At 44.0% G+C, this 19,248-nt stretch overlaps 1 protein-coding gene across 3 annotated transcripts in view; it reads left to right on the forward strand.

Moving 5' to 3' along the window:
• The window catches only part of Eogt (EGF domain-specific O-linked N-acetylglucosamine (GlcNAc) transferase), a 33,383-nt gene extending 16,531 nt beyond the window's left edge, over positions 1–16,852 (forward strand). For 2 of the 3 annotated variants that reach the window (XM_005383814.2, XM_005383815.2), the window contains exons 10-18: positions 966–1,069; positions 6,192–6,284; positions 6,766–6,837; positions 6,935–7,021; positions 8,639–8,707; positions 12,471–12,532; positions 13,549–13,668; positions 14,331–14,433; positions 14,978–16,852. In XM_005383814.2, the coding sequence (XP_005383871.1) occupies positions 966–1,069; positions 6,192–6,284; positions 6,766–6,837; positions 6,935–7,021; positions 8,639–8,707; positions 12,471–12,532; positions 13,549–13,668; positions 14,331–14,433; positions 14,978–15,124 (857 nt within the window). In that variant the 3' untranslated portion in view covers positions 15,125–16,852. Of the gene's footprint in view, positions 1–965; positions 1,070–6,191; positions 6,285–6,765; positions 6,838–6,934; positions 7,022–8,638; positions 8,708–12,470; positions 12,533–13,548; positions 13,669–14,330; positions 14,434–14,581; positions 14,729–14,977 lie in introns of those variants that run through there. The other variant, XM_013513795.1, reaches the window with a different exon arrangement.
• Positions 16,853–19,248: the final 2,396 nt, after the last annotated feature.

Genomic DNA, 19,248 nt, shown 5'->3' on the forward strand with positions numbered 1-19,248 from the left:
TTGAAAATGCACATGTTTAAGTGTCACTTCTGTTTTTTTCCTAATGACTGGCATTAGAATTTATAAATGGTGGCAGCCTCAGTGCTGTCTGCTCTGTCTGGCCCCGTGGGGCACAGCTGGCCTCTCACCATGTGCCAGACGTCAGGATGGCACTGGAGCGTGCATCCTTTTGGATTTCTTATGACAAAGCTGGCGCGGAGGTCTGACTACTGCCCATTCCAGTAGAGCGCCCAATGCTTACAGACTACGAATTTACCTAGGAGACTTGCTCATGAACGACTGAGCTGGAATTCAAGCCAGTTCTAACTCCAGAGTTTATGCATTTTCAATTTGGGCATGAGACATTCATCTCTTTTAATTATCTTTTCTTTGTTTTTTTCCTGCTACCGGGAATCGAACTCACGACCTTGTGCTTGCCAGGCAGGCGCTGTGCCACTGAGCTAAATCCCCAGCCCATTCATCTCTTTTAAATGATAGTTGGTCAGTATTTTCTCAGGAAGAATACCATGAGCAGTGATTAAATAGGGCCAAAAGAGACATGAATGAAAACCACCAAAATGTTAGTAGTTGCTGTCATACTTGCATCAACAGTACTTCCGGGAATAGGCGTTGCTTAATTGATTTTTCAAAAAGTGATCAAAAGGAATAAATAACCTTATGAAGTTATTGTTCTACCCCATTTTGGGTTAAATAGATCTACATGGCTTTTTTCTGGGAACTTAATTTGTTATTTGGGTTATATGGGGAAATACATCCTGATTTCCAAATACCCAGTTTAAAAAGCAAAGTTTTGAGCCCAATGGATTTGTAAACGGACTGTATTTCTGTGTAGATTATGTTCAGGAAAAAAATCACTGTTTTCCCTCATTTATTTCAACTAAAAGTCCTTTGAACTGTAAGCAGATGGGATGGAATAAAAATTGTTTAATCACTAATTAACACAGATTTCTCTTCTCCGATGCTAGGGGTTAACATGTATCACCACTTCTGTGATTTCCTCAACCTGTACCTCACCCAGCACGTCAATAGCTCGTTCAGCACGGACGTGTACATCGTGATGTGGGACACCGTAAGTTAAGAGTGTGCTCGCCGCTGCCGCGGGTTTCCACCCCGCCCTGCCTGGTGTGACCGCCCTGGGCAACACGACTGCGGAGACACCCTTTAAGGAGGCGCCGCCCGTACGTGCGGCTCCACGCGCGCCCTCGGGTGTGAGCGTGTCTGCTCGTGGGCACTGAGAGACGCATGCAGAGGCAGATACAGACGCTCACCTGTGTGTCTTCCGTGGAGTTTTGAATTTTAGACTGCAGCAGCGGGAGATTTCTCTGCCCTGGTGCTTAGGTGGCGTTCGCAGCAGCCGCTCTGCGTTTGCCTGGGTGTTCCGCTGCTGTAGGACGCAGGAAGCCCGTCCCGCACTCGCCCCAGCACTGCGAGAGCTTCTGTTTAGTTTGGCCTCTTGAATTGACTCTACCATCTGCCTGTCCTTCCTTTTCCTTTTCCTCTTTTTCCTCTTCCTTTTCTTTTTCCTCTCTCTCTCTTTCTCTCTGTGTGGTGCTGGGGCCGGGATGCAGGCCTGTCTCTGCTAGACCTGCTCTCTTCCCCTGGGCTCCTTGGCCCCTGCCTTTGCATAGTAATAGCCTTCGCATCACTATTTGCTTCGGGCCGCGCTGGCTGCCGGTTTCAGCCACTGTGAAGAAGTGCGTCTTAGACACGCACGGAAGCACATGTGTTGGGTCACGCCTGCTCTGTACTTGTTTTTAGTAGTCTTTCCCACTTCTCTTTCTTACTTGCCTTTCCCCTGCTTCTTCCACTTCTGACCCTTCCGGTTGCGCAGGTCACCCCAGGGTGGGCCTGGCGTCCTCGGCTGTAAAATAGAATAGAGCGAGAACCTCAGTGTCACCTTCAGGAAGAAGCACAGTGTGCAGTCACGGTTTCCGGCGCGTGGCTCACGTGCTCTGAATATTGACCGGAGGTGGTGATGGTAGTGTACACCACGGGGCTTCCCTGCACCGGGCAGCAGGAGCCCCAGCTTGGGTCACCGAAGGTTCAGCTAAATAGCCTGACTCGGGATGCTCCTGTGTCCCTGTCCGGGAGAGTCAATTCGGGCTCACATTCATGGGGACGCCCAGGGAGCCTGGTCTCCCAGCAGAAGCGGAAGGGGTCTTGCTGTGCCCTTCTTCACAGGCAGGGGGCTCCTGGGAGAGCCGCGCTCAGGGCTCCCCGTGCTGTCGGTGCAATGCAGACTCTGCTGGTAGGGGGTTCTGCAGCTCCTGCCTGCGGGCGCTTTCTTCGGTGTCCTCCTTCCCGGAAGTTTCTACTTCCGGCTTGAGCTCCAGTTTTGCTGACACCGTCGTTTTGGAAGTGTGCGAGCAAAGGGAACTGTCCTTTGTTTTGTTCTTTTTGCTTATGTGTTTCTAGGCCATGATCAAAACAGCTCCAAAAGCTCTTAAAGAATTATGCCAGAGGGTTGGGGATGTAGCTCAGCGGCACAGTGCCTGCCTGGCAAGCGTGAGGCCCTGAGTTCGATTCCCGGCACACAAAAAATTATACCTGATGTTATCTCATTTAATACTCCTGTGCTTCAGTGGACGAGGGATTTTGTTTGCTGCTTTTGAACTCAGTTTTGGTTTGCTGGGGTTTTGTTGTTGCTGTTGTTGTTTCTTTGCTATTAGCTGGTTCCTCAGACCCGGACCGGAGGCCTGAGCCACCGGTGAGTGTTCTGAGATAACACATTATGCAAGGCAGGGAGTCACGGGTTGCAGCCCTGGGCTTGGGAGCCGCGGTGCTTTATCACCTCTCTGTGTGGTGCTCCAGGGACCCTGTGAGGCTGAGAAATGCTTCTCAGTTTCCCGAAACTTTCTGGTCCCCTGTGGGATACTTTTCTGCATCTTCCTCAAGTGGACTAAGGTAAACCGAGCCGGGGTCTGCACCCTGCACCTTGTGCGCCTACTGGGGTGGAGCAGGATGTGTGCACCCCAGCAGCTCGGTGAGCTGACAGTGAAGTGAGCACAGGCTGACTTCAGCGCTGGTGAGGGTGAGCCGGGTGGGTGGGGATGGGCAGGGCGGATGTGGCCGGGCAGGCTCGTTGGCTGCGCTGGTGCTGCCTGCCTCTCTGTGGAGCTTGTAAACCTGTGTTCTGACCTAAGAGGCCTTTGCTGTCCACTCAGTCAGGTTCTCCACCACGCAAGTCTGCCAGGTTGCTCCAGAATTCTGGCCCACGGAACCTGTACGTTGGATGGGTGCAGTGCTGTGGGGCTGGGCAGTTACTCGGTGTTTCTCTCCCTCCCTCTCTTTAGTCCTGGCTGTGGAACCCAGGGCATTCACCCTGAGCTCCCCCCGCCTTTGAAAACATCTTGTGATGGTGTCCAGCTGAGTGGCCTAGGCGAGGCTCACACTTGGGACTCTCCTGCCTCAGCCGTCAGGAGCACCAGGAGCACAGGCCTGTTGTACCATGCCTGGCTTTGACGATTTCCCTTTTGTTGCAAGGTCTTAAGCAACAGTGTGACCTGCAGACTGTGACGTGCATCCCCACAGTGGATGGAGTGGGCGCACAGTCAGTCTTGAAGGCCTTGGGGCAGCAGTTTGTCCGAGGACAGAGTTCACCCACTGTCCCTACCTGGAAGCCTGTGGAGCCTTTCCTCTCGTCACAAACCCGAGTGCTTTGTCCCCCTCTTCAGGCACACAGACGGCAGCCCCGGTGCTGGCAAAGCCACCAGCCTCCTGGGATAGAGAGGGCTCTTCCTCAGACTGTCCTTCTGGGCAAAGAGGGGTGGCTCTTACTAAAGGGAGTCGGTAAAGGGGAGATTGCTGCAGACTCTCTACAATTTCCTGTCTAGTGTAAATATTTCTCTTTAATATGAAAGTGGCCTCTGCTTATATTGAGTTCAAATAACACAGATGTTAAAAAACATCCTCCTCCAATTCCATTGTCCTGCAAGGGTAACTGCAATTAGTGTGTCTGAATTTTTGGCAAGATTCTTTTCATCTTAATAAATAAAAGTAAATATATCTGTATCCAAATTTATATCAGGTTTTATATGAGGGCCTGTGTATATAGATATAAAATTTGTATAAAGGTACATTTATATCTCTATAGAAAATATACTCTTACATTGTCCCCTTAATATTATATCATAGACAAATCTCTGAGTGATTACATTCAGGGTTATCCTTTTATGAGCAGTTACATGGTGGTCTATATAATGGATATTTTAGATCTCGGAGGCACATGTGGTTGCATGTGTGTACTCTTTCCACAGCAATCATATTTCATTCATTCCTAATTCTGTGCTATATGTTGAAAGTTGGTAAACATATAATCATCCCTCAGTATCTATGAGGAGTTTCCTGTGGATAGAAAAATATTCAAGACATTTACATTCCTTGTATAAAATATGTAGTACTTGTCTATAACCTGTGCAATTCTACTATATACCTTAAATCATTTCTAGATTATTTGTAGAACCGAATACAATGTTGTACTGTGCTGTTTCTGGGATAATAATGAGAAAAACGTGTCCACATGGTCGGTAGAGACTCAGTATGCTTTCTGAATATTTTCAATTCATAGTGCTTGAATCTACAAACACAGGATGTGCATATTCAGCCCATTGGATATGGACACAGTGAATTTTTTCATATTTTCACACACTATAGCGTTTCTGTCAGACAGATTCTTGTAAGAGGGATTTCTAAATTATAGGTGGTATGTATGTTCAAATTTGAGACCTATATAGGAAGAAACCTTATATCATATTCAGGATATCCAAATATTCTTCAGTTTGAGAGTAGGAAAAATCTCCTTCTTCATCTGTGGCAGACAGTTTGAATTTGGGGGACATAAAGATGAAGTTTCTAGAGGTGCTTATTACTAATTTCCCTTAGAAGGGATCAGTCAGATTATTTTATTATTAAAATTTCCTTTCAAAGGTATCTTATTTTATCTGAAGTATTTTATCTTAAGAAACTGTCTAGAACCACTTCTTTTAATTGCCCTTTATTTATTATTGAGCCTGAGCAGTGATGTTTCATTTTGGATGATGCTGAGAAGGTCCTTTACTAGAAGAGCATTGGAGAAGCGCTGAAGGAAGGATTTTTAGAAAATCACTACACCTAACAGTTCTCAATAACTTTGAAATAACTGTGATGCGTAAAACATAAAATGTTTAAAATATGAAAAAAATGCTATGACGGTAAAAAGATTTAAACATAATAGACCTAAATACAACCAAATGTAGACTTCAAATGTAACGCTGAAATGCATATTTCATATTTTCCTTGGCTGAATATATTAATCTGTTATACCATTTGAAAATTAATTGATCTCTGTCTTTAGCCAATGCAACTTGTAGTTAACTTCTGTTTTTCAGAAAAAGAAGATGCACTTGGTAAATACAGGCCACTGTCATCTGGAGTTTATGAGCATCAAATCTGAAATCACAGATTAATCCAGCTCTGTAATCACAGATGTACAATTTAGGCATATTACTTAAATTTGTGTCCCAGTTTGCTGTTCTGTAAAATAGGGATAATCGTCTCACCTAGCTCCTAGGTTTGTGGGGTGGCTTAATGAGTTAATGGCATTAAGGACTTAGCACGATGCCTGGAACATAGGCAGTGTGCAAGGTGCTGCTATTATTGCTGTAGAATATTGTTATAATCATGCCATTCACATTAATGCTAAGGGGAACTTCTCAAATGTTATTCAGTAGTCACTGGGAAGAACATTTCATAATTATATACACTATACTTTTAATGTTAAGCCTTTTAAGCTGTTTTCTTGCTTTGAAATTCCTTGCCAAAGATAGTCATTTACCTTGGTTGTTTGTTGCTCACCAAACCACAAACATGTATATGTGCATAGATGGTAGCGTGAATATATGTTGTGTATCTGTGGTATGGATTGAAATTTCATGGAAAAACCCCATAACTTATAATTTCAAAGACATGAGAATGAAACAGGTTAGGGTAGAAAAATGATACAGAGTTAACACGCTAAGAAGTGATTGTGGTGATTATTTCTGAATACATTTAATCAAATCAGGCATTTGTTCAGGCCCCAGAGGAAAAACAATTGTGTTATGTGGTTTTTATGACCTTAGTTAGGATCATAATGTAATTTAACACTAACAGGCAAATTCAGTGTTTTTTTTTGTTTGTGCTTTCACTGTAACTTGTTTTATTTCCACCTCCAGAGCTCTTACGGATATGGTGACCTGTTCTCCGACACTTGGAAAGCATTTACTGACTATGACGTGATACACTTGAAAACTTACGATTCCAAAAGGGTACTGGAAGCTTTACTGAAATGTCTGTAAATAGCTCATGTACAGATGAATTACTCGTAAAATAAGTGTTTAATTTGAGTTTTTATTAGCTATTACCATTGATGTCTGACTCCGTGGTTTCTTTTGTTATAACTGCTGTCCTCATTTTTATGAACCATGTGGCTTTTGAGAACATTTTTCTGTAACTATAAATTTTATTCTTTTTGAAATCCTCTGCTATTCAAACTATTTTCATGAGAACTGGAGATTGGCGTGGTGGCGCACGCCTGTAATCCCAGCACTCGGGAGGCTGACGCAAGAGGATCCTTACAAGTTCAAGGCCAGCCTGGGCTACAAAGTGAGCTTAAGGCCATCTTGAACTGCATAGTGAGACCCAGTCTCAAAAAGAAAAGAAAATAGAATTTACTTTCCAAGCTTATAAGCGCTGTTTTGGTGTGAAGGGTGCAAATTCTTCTATCTTTTAAAATATTTTCATTCTTAGGTATGTTTTAAAGAAGCTGTCTTTTCATTGCTGCCCCGCATGAGGTATGGGCTGTTCTACAACACTCCTCTGGTAAACATTTTATGATGACATTTGTACAGAGTTTGGGAGCATCTACGTGGCCAGGAAAAAGTCTTCCTTGTAATATGAACTGGTATTTTCATTTTAGATATCTGGCTGTCAAAATACTGGGTTGTTCAGGGCCTTCTCCCAGCATGTACTGCACAGGCTAAACATCACACAGGAAGGACCCAAGGTAATGGACGCATTGTGGGTTCCAAGGTGGGCTTGATTTTCTTTTTTTTTTTTTTTTTTTTCTCCAGTACCGGGAACCGAACTCACGACCTTGCACTTGCCAGGCAGGCGCTTTTTGCCGCTGAGCTAAATCCCCAGCCCCTTTGATTTTCTTTTTTATCCCTAATCAAAATTAATACTATGTCAGCAGGAGAAGAAATAATCAGGATACAGTGTTTTCTGTGCTAATGTTTTCTGACCTGGGGTTGTCAGCAACTGTTAAAGATAAAGCTATCGTAAGAATGTGGTTTTTGTTCTTTTTCTTTTTCTGTTTCTTTGGCCATTATCTCTCCACTTCTCCCAAGTCCCCTCCAGCCCACAAAATCCCTGCCACTCTACCAACCAACAGCCAAGCAGTGGTATACTGAATAGGTTTTGTCTTCCATGGCTAAAGTGAATACCTTGATTTTTATTTTTAATCAACACATAACAATTATACATACTTAAGTACTACAGTCTAATATTTTGATACATGATATAATGTATTATGATTAAAGCAAGGTATTTAGCCCATCCACTATCTGAAACATCTATCATGTCTATTGTTGGGAGCATTCAACATCCTCTCTTCTAGTTATTTTGAAATATACAACAAATTTTTGCTAAATATACTCACCCCACCATCTTAGTTAGTTTTTTCACTGCTGAGACAAAATACCCGCAAAGTTAAAGGAGGAAAGGTTTATTTAGCTTGCAGTTGGTAGAGGTTTCAGTCCATAATCAGCTGGCTCCAAGGCCGGGTGGCGTGGCAGAGATGCATCACAGAGGAGAAAAGCTGATGGCAGGCAGAAGACAGCAAGAGCAAGCAAGCAACCAGTGGTGACAATGGCAGCTTCTTTCTGCCCTGTTATCTTCTAGTTAGGCTACCTGGCTTAGGGCAGGTGCCAAACCAATTGGCGGACTGATGCAATGATCACACACTCTAGATCCAGCCACCTCTGAAAAAGCCCACCTATGGCTGCCTGAGGGTTTGGGGGACACCTAGACACAGCCATAACTCCCCACTGTGCCGCAGAACACTAGAAAGTTACTCTGCCGTTGTAGCTGCATTTCCGAACCCGCTAACCCTTTTCTAGCCTCTCCTCCTCATCCCCCTCCCTCTGACAACCACTACTGTGTTTTACTGCTTGCTTCTGTGAGATCAGCATTTCAGCTTCTGCAAAGAAGTTAGAACATTACGCTTTCTGTGTGACGTTACTAAACAAAACACGACTTTAGTTCATGGGTTGCCTCCCCACACGCTGAACTAAATTCCGTCTCCTCACCACAGTCTGTGAGGTTAACAGAACGTGGCCTCTCTGACCAGGCCTCGCTGGGCCAGTCCACCACAAATGATGGAATCTTATTCCTCTTTTATAGCTGAGTAATATTCCGTTGTGTATATGTCCCACATTTTCTTTTAAAGTGGGTATATTTGTAATCTTTCAAAGTGTAGTGGTGAGGGACTCAGCTGAAAATTATTCTATAAGTAAACCTTATTGACTTTCATCTCTTTCTGAAAATCACTTCTGAGGATCAGATGTTCCTTCACTGGTCCAGATATATCCAGCATTATTTTGCTTTTTCATTTTGATTACAGGATGGAAAAATTCGAGTCACCATTCTTGCCCGGAGCACAGAATACCGGAAAATACTAAACCAAAATGAGGTTAGTTTTTTGACATATGTTTTTAATATCATTGTATTGAGTTTACCTCCTATGACTAATGCTTTTATTGCTTCATGTTTTTTTTTTTTTTTTGAGACAAGGTCTCACTATGCAGTTCAGGCTGGCTTTGAGCTCACTTTGTAGCTCAAGGCTGGTCTTGAACTCAAAGCAACCTTCCTGCCTCAGCCTCCCGAGTGCTGGGATTACAGGCATGTGCCATCACGCTGGGCTATTGCTTCATGTTATATTTAAAGCTTTGCTTTGAAAATATTACTTGTTTGAGAAGTTTGGTGGCCTGTGCCTAGCTCAGCGGTTGGATCAGTGGCAGTCCCCAGGTTCGGTCCCTAACACCACTCCGAAAGTACACTGAGCACCGGCCACAAAGCAGGGCACATTCTCAGCTTAGTTCCACATAGGGGGAAGCTATCCAGAAATGTTAAGCAGCGTGTGGGTAAACAGAATAGTGTGTCCTCTGCCCTTTGAGAGATTCCCAGGTCCTAATCCCTGGCACCTGTGAAAATTACATGGTAATTCAAATTATGGTTGTAGGTGGAATTAAGGTTGCTAATCAGCGGGCCTTAAGTAGGGAAATAGCTCGGAATTATCCAGCTGGGCTCAGTGTAACTAGAAACGGGTCACAGACGAGGACGTTTGCCTCAGCCTGCAAAGCTCTTTTCTTTGACCTCACAGATCAGATCACATTTCATTACTTCCTTAGAAGTAGGAGAGAGGAGCTGGGCGTGGTGATGCATGCCAGTAATCTCAACACTGTAATCTCAGGAGGTCATAGGTTCTAGTCCTGCCTAGGGGACTTAGTGAGACCCTGTCTCCAAATAAAAAGATTAGAGAAAAGGGCTGGTGATGTAGCTCATTGTAGAGGCCCTAGGTTCAATCCATGGTACCAAAAAAGAAAAAAGAAAAAAATAAAATGTCGGAGAGGGAGGGAAGGAGATATGAACAGGGAAGCAGGTTCAGTGCTACTGCAGTGGAAGGTGGAGGAAGGGGCCCCAAGCCTTCCTGTGTAGATCGCTCTTAGGCGCTGGAAGAAGCAGGAAGTAGATTCTCCCTGACAGTTCTTAGGGAAGATATAGCCTAGAAGGAACGCACCCCTGCCGAAGGCTTGCATTAGTCCAGTGACACCCTTGTTGGACTTCGATCCAGCAGAACTGTCGGAGGAGAAGTCACGTTGGTTTAAGCTGCTGAGTTTGTAGTAATTTGTTACAGAAGCAAATAAAAAACAGATAGACAGGGAGAGACATGCATTGACTTATTATTTACTTTTAAATTGCTCTCCCTGCAAGAGAAGGAACAGGGAGATTGATCAGGAGCTGTTACTACAGCCCAGGGGAGAGAGCTTGGATGAAGGCGATGACAGTAGAGATGATAAATGGATTCAAGATACAGTTTGGGGAGATGACCTGTGACACTTTTGGACCATGCTTGGGTGCATTAGGTGGGGCCAGGGAAGGTACTAAGAATCAAGTGTGGTCCCAGGCTTTTAGCTTGAGCACTTAAGTGGGATTGAAATGGAACAAACTTAGTAAGGAGGAAGCAGGGTGGGTTTTGATGGGCGAGGTCTTTTCTGTAGATTAATTTGAATGTTTCATAGGCTGATCAAAATTATGCAGTGGGCATCTCTTTCTGGGAGCCATGAGGACATGAACATACGTTGTAATGAGGCATTGATTGTAAGCTATGAGGGTGGAGGAAAGGAGCAGTGTATGTGTGTGTGCAAAGTTAAAAATACAAGTGTCCTTCGGTGTCCTCGGGAGTTACGCCTTGTGGACGGCGCATTCTGCAGATACGTAAAATGACGCACTGTTTGGCCAAGACCCACATGCATCTTCCTGTGAACTTCAAGTGATCTCTCGATGACTTGCAACACCTGCTACGATGTGAATGCTTTCTGCAGATGTTGTTATGTATTGTTTAAGGAATAATGACAAAAAGTCTGTACATGGTCAGTGCAGATGCAAGTTTTAACATATAGTTTTGGTCCTATGCTAGTTAGGATGTGTAACTCATGGGTACGGAGGGCTGCTGGAAGGGAAGCCTCATAGCCAGCAGCTGAAGAGGACACTCGGTGTAGGCAAACAGAGTAAAGGCTAAGCATGTGTCCCCCCGCGTGAGGTCCCCCAACCCTCCCGATACACCGTCGGGTCAGTATTTTATCATTACCCGCTGTTGTATCAAGGACCCTGAAGCGTAGAGGTTAGAAAATGTGCATAAGATCACCCAGCAAGTGAGTAGGGTAGTAGGCCATGATCAGGTTACTCTCACTCTGAGACTGCCTTCTGCACCTAAGTGTTTTGCTGTCCAACAGCAAATAGATCTTAGAGGAGGCAGAGTGTCTTCTGACCTTGGCCCTTCTCCTGGGGAACAGCATGGGGCCGCTGAAGAGAAGTGGAGAAGTCCAGTAGAGAGGCGTAGTGCAGTGCTAAGCCTGACAGTAAGAAGCAGATCCTCTGATGAAATGACCGCACGATCCTGCCCCGCTGCGAAGTCTGGACAGTGGGACTAGAAATCGTGAAGAGCAGCACGTTTGCCGTGGGACTCACAGGCACTCGGCCCCTTTCATGTGGGCACGCCTCATTAAGAGGCCCAGGCTCGTGCCATCTGATTAATTCCCTCCTGGAAAACTGGAATTCTAATCTCCCTTCTTCGGCTCTTTGATGTAAGCACTATATTCATGGGAGCCCAGGGGCCGTCTAGAGAGAGACACTTTCACTTTATGATCGTATGATCGTGTGTGTGTGTGTGTGTGTGTGTGTGTGTGTGTGTAAAATGGAGCAGGGACTAGATTTTGGTCACTGCCTGTTGCCACGTAGAGAGCTCTGGTTAAGTACACAGATTCTAGGAGCAGAAGACCAAGGTTTAATTTTGGTTCTGCATTGCCCAGCCAGGAGGTCATGGGAAAGTTATTTAACTTCTGTAAGCCTCCATGGTCTCATTTATAAAATAGGCATCACTTGGTATGACTTTTATGGTGATTAAGTTATGTAAACTCTAAGCCGTTAGAAATGCCTGCACAATATAAATGCATAATCAATGCCTTTTAGCGGGCGGTGCGGGGGATGGAACCCAGGACCCTAGACACGGGAGGCCAGTGCTTTCTCACTGAGGTGTGCCACAGCCCTGGCCGGTGGTGCTGCTCTTGCAGTTCAGTGTATGCTAAGGGCCACCTGATACCAGTGCAAGAACCGTTGAATGGTGCACCACCGTATTGGGTTACACTGGGTGTCTTTCCAAGGGATTATTTTTTTTATAGTATCTTAATCATATTTGGTTACTTTCTGTTTGCTAGAAGAATAATCAGTTTTCTATGTGGAAATATTGAAAATGTTTTCCTTCTTTTATCCCTTAGATTTTATTGGTAGATTTTATATATACACGATGATCACATTCATCACAGAGAATTTGTACCTGTACGTGATATAACTTGTTTTTTTTTCACATTGCCCTACCCTCCCTTCAACCCCTCCTCCCTTCTCCATTTACAAAGGCTTTGTTTCCATGTTTTCCTTCTTTTTCACTTTTCTCTCCTCATGGCCACCGAGGGCATTAGGATTTTTGGGCAGTAGGGTCATTTGCTTAGAGGTAGTGCCAGCATTTGAACTCCAGTAAGATTCAGAGCAGTAGGACCAAAGAACATTTAATGCTTGGAAAATGTTACATTCCAAAAATAAGACATTATAATATTCATAAAGGAATGTAGAACAGAAGAAAGGAAAAGAAGTTCTAAATGTTCTTCTCTTTTTCTTAGCTTGTGAGTGCACTGAAAACAGTATCCACATTTGAAGTCCAGATTGTTGATTACAAGTATAAGTAAGTACAAAGCACACTCAAGCAAACACTGCTGCCTTTTGCTTGAATGCGTTAATGGTGGCCAGAAAGCGTTTTTCCAGTGGAAGCTATAGGTACTCAAATACCTAGAAGGGCTAGGCGGACACCATCTGTCTCAGGTACTTTCTCGTTGCTGGGATAAAATACTCAACACCCATAAGTTAAAGGAGCAAAGTTTTGTTTTAGCTCAATTTGTAAAGGTTTCAGTTCATAGTTGGCTGGATACAAGGCAAGGTGACGTAGCAAAGGGGCACGGCAGAGGGGAAACAGTGTATGGCAGGGCAGGCAGGAGGCAGCAGCAGTGAGCCTCCCTTTCCCTTTTTATACTACTTAGACTATTGGTTAGTGCCACTCACATCCAGGGTGGGTCTTCTGTCTTCAAGAAATCCATTAAGCCATGCCGAGAACCATGCTAATCCAGTCAGTGGCCTCATCCAGTACCACACATCCTGAATCCAGTATCACACCCTTAATCCAGTATCATACACTTATTTTATTGATATCATGTGTTACTGGTTTCCCATTTAAGACACCTATTGAAGTTCCCCTTATAAGTAAGAACAGTGGTACCTCAGTTAATGAAGTTAATTTGTTCTGATTTTGAAAAAGATGGCCACGTTTGTGTTTGTGTGGGAAAGATGGCCACCGTCATGTTTGTCACCCAACCCAGAGTTTGCAAACCAAAACAGAACTTTGCCAAATGCTTCTGTTTGTGAACTAAATTATTTGCAAACAAATGTGTTTGTGAACCAAGATACCTCTGTATACTTCAGTCTAAAAGGTAACTGTATTTACATAGAAAAAAAGTTAAACTATTAAAACCATAAGTTATTATTTACAAGGGTGTGCCTAAAATTGGCAAAAAAAGTATAGATGGGGGATTTGATTTCAATTGGAAAATACACCTTTGTAAATATTGTTACCGTGAATCATTAATGAACGCAACTGAAGGCTTTTCCCTTCTCTTTGTCTCTCTTGTATTATTGTGCATGTCACAGAGAACTGGGGTTTTTGGATCAACTGAGGATAACACACAATACGGACATATTTATTGGAATGCATGGAGCTGGTCTTACCCATTTACTTTTCCTTCCGGACTGGGCTGTGGTCTTTGAACTGTAAGTGTTTAGGGGCAGCTTTCCACATGGGTGACTTAGTATGTTAGAGTTGTTATGAACTTCCAATGCTATATAAGACATTTTAAAATAATGTATATTATTAGAGGTATAGTCAGGGAACTGTGGGTTTTATCTGAACTCATTTCTCCTAGAGGAAGAGAGAGAAGGATGGGAGAAAGGAGGAAGGGAGAAGAATCTGAGAGTCAGGTTTTGCTTCCTTCATTAACCAGCTGTACAAGCTTGGGTATGTTTCCGCCCTCATCTACTTCCTGAAGCATACAGGCACATGCCCTATAAGATAATGTAAGTTCACAGGGAGCAGTACCTCTTGGATAAAGTCAGTCTCCTCCGCTCCTTGCTCTTATTCTTTTTCGTAAAGTGAATATAAAGTTCTTACAGTGATTTTTAAAAAATTTATTTTTATACTTTTTAAAAAAGTTTTTTCACAGTGGTTTCTATGGAGCTCAAGGTCTCATACATGCTAGGCAAGCACTTTACCCCTGAGCCTGAGAATATTTCAAAAGTAATTTTTCTTCGTCTTCTTTACTGTTCGCGAACCCTTCGCAGGAACATACCTTGAAGGTGCATTTCCCCCCCAGGTAATTTTAGATTGGGCAAAACGCGGGACAGAAGCCTCATGCTGTGACCGTCTTTGTCTTTAGATACAACTGTGAAGATGAGCACTGTTATTTAGACTTGGCCAGGCTTCGAGGCGTTCACTACATCACTTGGCGAAGGCAGAACAAAGTCTTCCCTCAAGACAAGGTAAAGTTCAATCACAGAGCTCACCCCGTTAGACTTTAAAATGGTTTCACGTGCCCACTTACGACAATTAAAAATGATCGTTGTGCTTCTATCCAAAGATAAAACTCTCCTACCATAGAAAAGTGGGGTGTTGTATTTGTATTTGCAGATTGGAGATTTTAATGTTAAGACAGCTTTGTGAAATTTGGGCATAGAAAGATCTAACAGATGAGGGATAGCAGGAATCAGCAAACCCCTAAGGTACAAATCTGGCCCGCCACCTGTTTTTGTAAATAAAGTTTTATTGGAACATTCACACATGTATTTGTGTATTGTCTGTGACTGCTTGTGTACTTCAAGAGCAGAGCTGAGTGACTGCGACTGAGAACATAGGGTTAACAGAGCTGCAAACACTATCTACCCCTTTCTAGAAAATGTTTGTCAACCTCTCGTGTGTAGAAAGAGTTCAAACAATTGCCTTAGCCAAAGTAAAACAACGTCCTTCCTGTAGAGGAAGCCATGCTCCTAGTGACTGAAGGATTTGTGTTCTGGGTTGGCTTTGCAGGGCCACCACCCGACTCTGGGGGAGCACCCAAAGTTCACCAACTACTCTTTCGATGTGGAGGAATTCATGTCCCTCGTGCTGGGTGCTGCAGATCACGTCCTGCAGCACCCAAAGTGGCCATTTAAGAAGCGACGTGATGAGCTGTGAACGTGTCAGTCTGGTTGCAGGAAGAGGGCCTTGGAACTCTCACGCCGAACACACACTTCACATCGTCACACAGCCTGCTATTTCCTCACACAGATGAACCTTCCTGCGCCAGAAGATACCTTCAGGACATTTCATGTTACACAGACTCTACGTGTTGGGTGTGGTTGCTACGTCGTTGCTATTTATCAATGGCTTAATATTTTTGCACTGAAAAATTTAGTTTTTATAGTTAAAATTGGGCCAAGGCTCTCTTGTATAGTTGAGCTTTCTTCTTCGGAATACCAAAGTTTTCGATTTTCTCAGCTTTAGAATTTTTAAGTGGTTTTGTAAAATATCATGTGATTAAAATCCCAGAGTGTTCCAACTTGTTTATGATATATTTAGGTAACTCCAGATCCTCTCTTTTACTTGCTGTAATCTGTTCTTAACACTGATTGTGGGGGAAAGAAAACACACACAACACACACGCACACACGCACACACGAATGCAGTGTGATTCTCAAGTTACAAGACCGTGTTATAGATCAGTGTTTAGTCAGCTCCAGGTTCTGTGCATGCTGCTCTACTAATTCACATTCACATTGCGTATTCACATCATGTTTTCCCAGAATACTACACGTGATACAAACCAGTGGGAACATTCTGCAGTGATCTGTTGTGTATTTTACAGCTCGCCTGCACTGACTCCTTCCTAGCTATGGAGAATATTGGTGTTGAGTTTATATATGAAACGGTGGCTTCCTTTATGCAGTTATTTGTAACTGCACACAGTATGTGTGTATCTACCTCTGTTAGCTTGGAAGGGTCCCAGTCTCTGATTGTACAAACTTCAAAGTAGCCAAATGAGAGAATTTTTCCCTGTAAAAAGTTAGGACTATAAAAATGTAGACATATAAATTGTCCAGTCAAAATGAAAAGAATATCTAAATTATAGTCCTGTTTTTTGAATAGGATTCATTTTTTTTACTGTTTATGAACTTACGGTTTAGAAATTAGAAACTGTGGATTATACTGCCCATTGTGAAGTTTACATTTTACTAACATTTGAGTGGCCTAATTTAGTGACAAAATATCTCTGGATCTTTGCTGATCCTTGCTTTAAAGGATTATGTGTACATTTCTAGAGTGTAGTAATATTTATTAAAATATCTGAAAAGAAAATAGTGAATCACTCTAGAAAAAGCTTTGATTTGGATCTCAAAACTGTATAATAAGAATTATAACATGAATTTTTAAATGACAGCTATTGCTACTGTTCTTGGTGCAGAATACTGAGTAACTGCTGGGAAATATTTCACAGGAAAGGAACTGTAAAGCCCACATTGCACTTTGAGTCGGGGGGCATAAACATCTGAAAAATTTATCGGGAAAAAGTTTTATTATTTATCTTCTTACCTCATTTTACGAAGCACATAGAAATGTGACACCATAGACTATGGTGAATTCAGAAACCAAGAACAATTTCATAATAAAACTATATTTGAATAGTTTGCTTTTAAAGAGGATACATTTTATACAAACAAGAAAGTATACTTGACATTTTATGCAATTAACTTTTATTGGACATTTTTTGGTAGGAGCAAAAGAAGGTCCTCAAATTGTTATAACATTTAAAATGTAAAGACTTTAAATGTAAAGACTTTTATGAAGTCTTCAAAGGGGACGCATTTCATCATTTGTACATTTCGTATATGGCTTTGGAATAAATCTTTTTATATTTCGTTTAAATATGTGAACCATTTTCGGAGATTTCTGTGCCTGAATGTTGTAGACTGTACTTGCTTCCCCCCTGCCCAATCTAGTAGCCTGTAGACTAAAAGCTCAGTAGCTTAATGAAGAATTCAGTTCAATAATATATATGTATATTTACATTTATTTACCAGTTTTTTATCTGGTGTTTTCACAAATGTTGCGCTGCATAAGTCCTTACCCGAATGATGCAAGAATTAGGGTGCCGGGACTTCCCTAATGATCGTGGGCCCTCCGGTTCCACACCCGCAGCCTTCCGTTCCCTCCTTTACTTGCTCGCTTAGCGCATGCCGACTGAGCCACTTCCGTGCGCCAGGCGCTGTTCTCGGTTCTGGGGATACAGTAATGAGGTCCTGGTGCTCCTGGAGCTTGCTGGTGGAGGAGGCACACTACACAGCATCACTCATTAAAATATATAGTATGCTGCATCAGGATAGCACTACGGAGAAAAGTGAAACGAGAGAGGGAGTCTGGGGTGGGTCCTGCACGCACACGCGTGGAGTCAGCTAAGTCCTCACTGAAGGCGAAGAAGGAAGCTCTGCAGCGGCTCAGCGAGCAGAGCGCAGTTAGGGAAGACAGAACAGCATGTGTAGAGGCCCGGAGGCAGGCGCCTGCCTGACGTGTTGAGGGACAGCAAGGAAGCCGGAACAGCCGGTGCGGTCAAGGGAGAAGGGGTGAGGTCACAGAGGCGAGGGGTGGGGAGCAGACGGCCAGGCTGCTGGCCTGCGCTTGCGCGAGATGAGAGCCATGGAAGAGGTGTGGACAGGGGAGCCAGGCCCTGCCTTGGCGTGGAGCAGGGCAATGCTAACTGGCTGGCTGGGCATGGGCTGCAGAGCGCCCTCTCAGGGCAGGTTCTGGGAAGGCAGCCCCCGGGACGAAGACCAGAAGTCACAGGGGATCTGCTCAGGATCGGCACCTGGGGGCAAGCAGGGGCTCTGGCGTGGACAGAGAGGAACCGAGCTGCACTGCCGCAGCAGGTGGGACCACAGGGACGCCTGTGGGGTTGGGCATCTTTCAGTGGGTCCCATAAGGAGGCAGGAGTTGTCCCTATCAATAAACCCCAGACGGGGGGCCGCTGGAGAGCAGTGTACCGGTGAAGGGGGAGTTGTGGTTCTGGAGCGGAGCTCAGCAAGGGTCCATGGGGCCGGCCCTCGCAGCCGGGGTGGGTAGACTGCAGGCTGCAGGAACTCCCAAGGACAGCTGGCAGCGTCTGCAAGGTGAGGGTGTCCTTGCACTGGCTCCTGTCTCCCTTCTTCCTATCAACTGGTCCTTTGGTCTAAAATCCTCATTACATCCTGATTTTATTGTTAATTTTAAAGAAAAGAATACTTATAGATGACCCCATGAGCTTGACGTTGTAGAAGGCAGGAGGCAGGTCGGCACAACTCAGGCTGTGTAGTTAATTTTTCGTTTTCATAGACCTTCCATGATCTGTGCTGCGTATTAGTAATTGTCCCCTCACCGTACCATCTTTTTAAAAAACGTTAAGAGACTCTTTTAGATGTCTAAATAGAGAACAGAGAAGTTAAGAAACTCACCCAAAGTCACGCAGTCAGTAAATAGCAGATGGATCGAATACAGGGTATTTTTGGTAAAAGAATTTAAATAGGGATGTACGTATGCAATACATGACGGAAGGATGAAAGGAGTGAGGAGGAAAAATTAATTGTGTGCATATGGGGACCGGGAATGGAGAAAGTCACCCAAGAGTTTAGTGAGATCCTTTCTGGCAGTTGCCAAGTAGTTTTCTTTGAAACAGATAGTATTGAAAAACATCTGCTTCTCCGCTAGGAGGATATAAGGAAATCATCTCAGCTATGCTTGCCTGAAGAACTCAGTTGTTTAAATATCCCCTGTCTACAAAGGTCGTTTCTAGAAGACTTTAAAGCCTCTCTTCTCTCTAGTTTATTGGGGCATGTGGAAAGGTAGGATGGGCATGTGGAAAGATAGGATAGCCATTCTTGCCCAAAAAGAAGTAGGAGCAATTGCCAGGTTAGCATTGTACATGCTTTGGACAGTAGCGCCCCTTTGACCACAAGGTGGCAGTAAAGCCCTTCTAAACGGTCCCTGGGACCTGCAGCGCCAGGTAAGAAGCTCATCTTAGATTCCAGGCACCTGTGTGCTGAGAGTAAGCCTTGGCTTCTGCGTGTGTTCGATTTTTTTCGTTTCTGATTTGAAACAATGTAGGAAAATTATACGGGCCCTTTTCAGTTTAAGTGTAGACATACTTAGGTCAGTCAGTACCTGCACGCTGTACGTGATCTCCCGACCCTCTTGTGGGACAGGACCAGGGCTGGCTCCCTGCAAGAGGCTCCCGGTGACAGAGCTGTGGGTGGGACGCGTGCTGTTGACTTGCTGGGGAATGTGGCTGGGGC

Source organism: Chinchilla lanigera, unplaced genomic scaffold (genome assembly GCF_000276665.1).
Source record: "Chinchilla lanigera isolate Chin_1 unplaced genomic scaffold, ChiLan1.0 scaffold00020, whole genome shotgun sequence".
Lineage (NCBI taxonomy): Eukaryota > Metazoa > Chordata > Mammalia > Rodentia > Chinchillidae > Chinchilla > Chinchilla lanigera.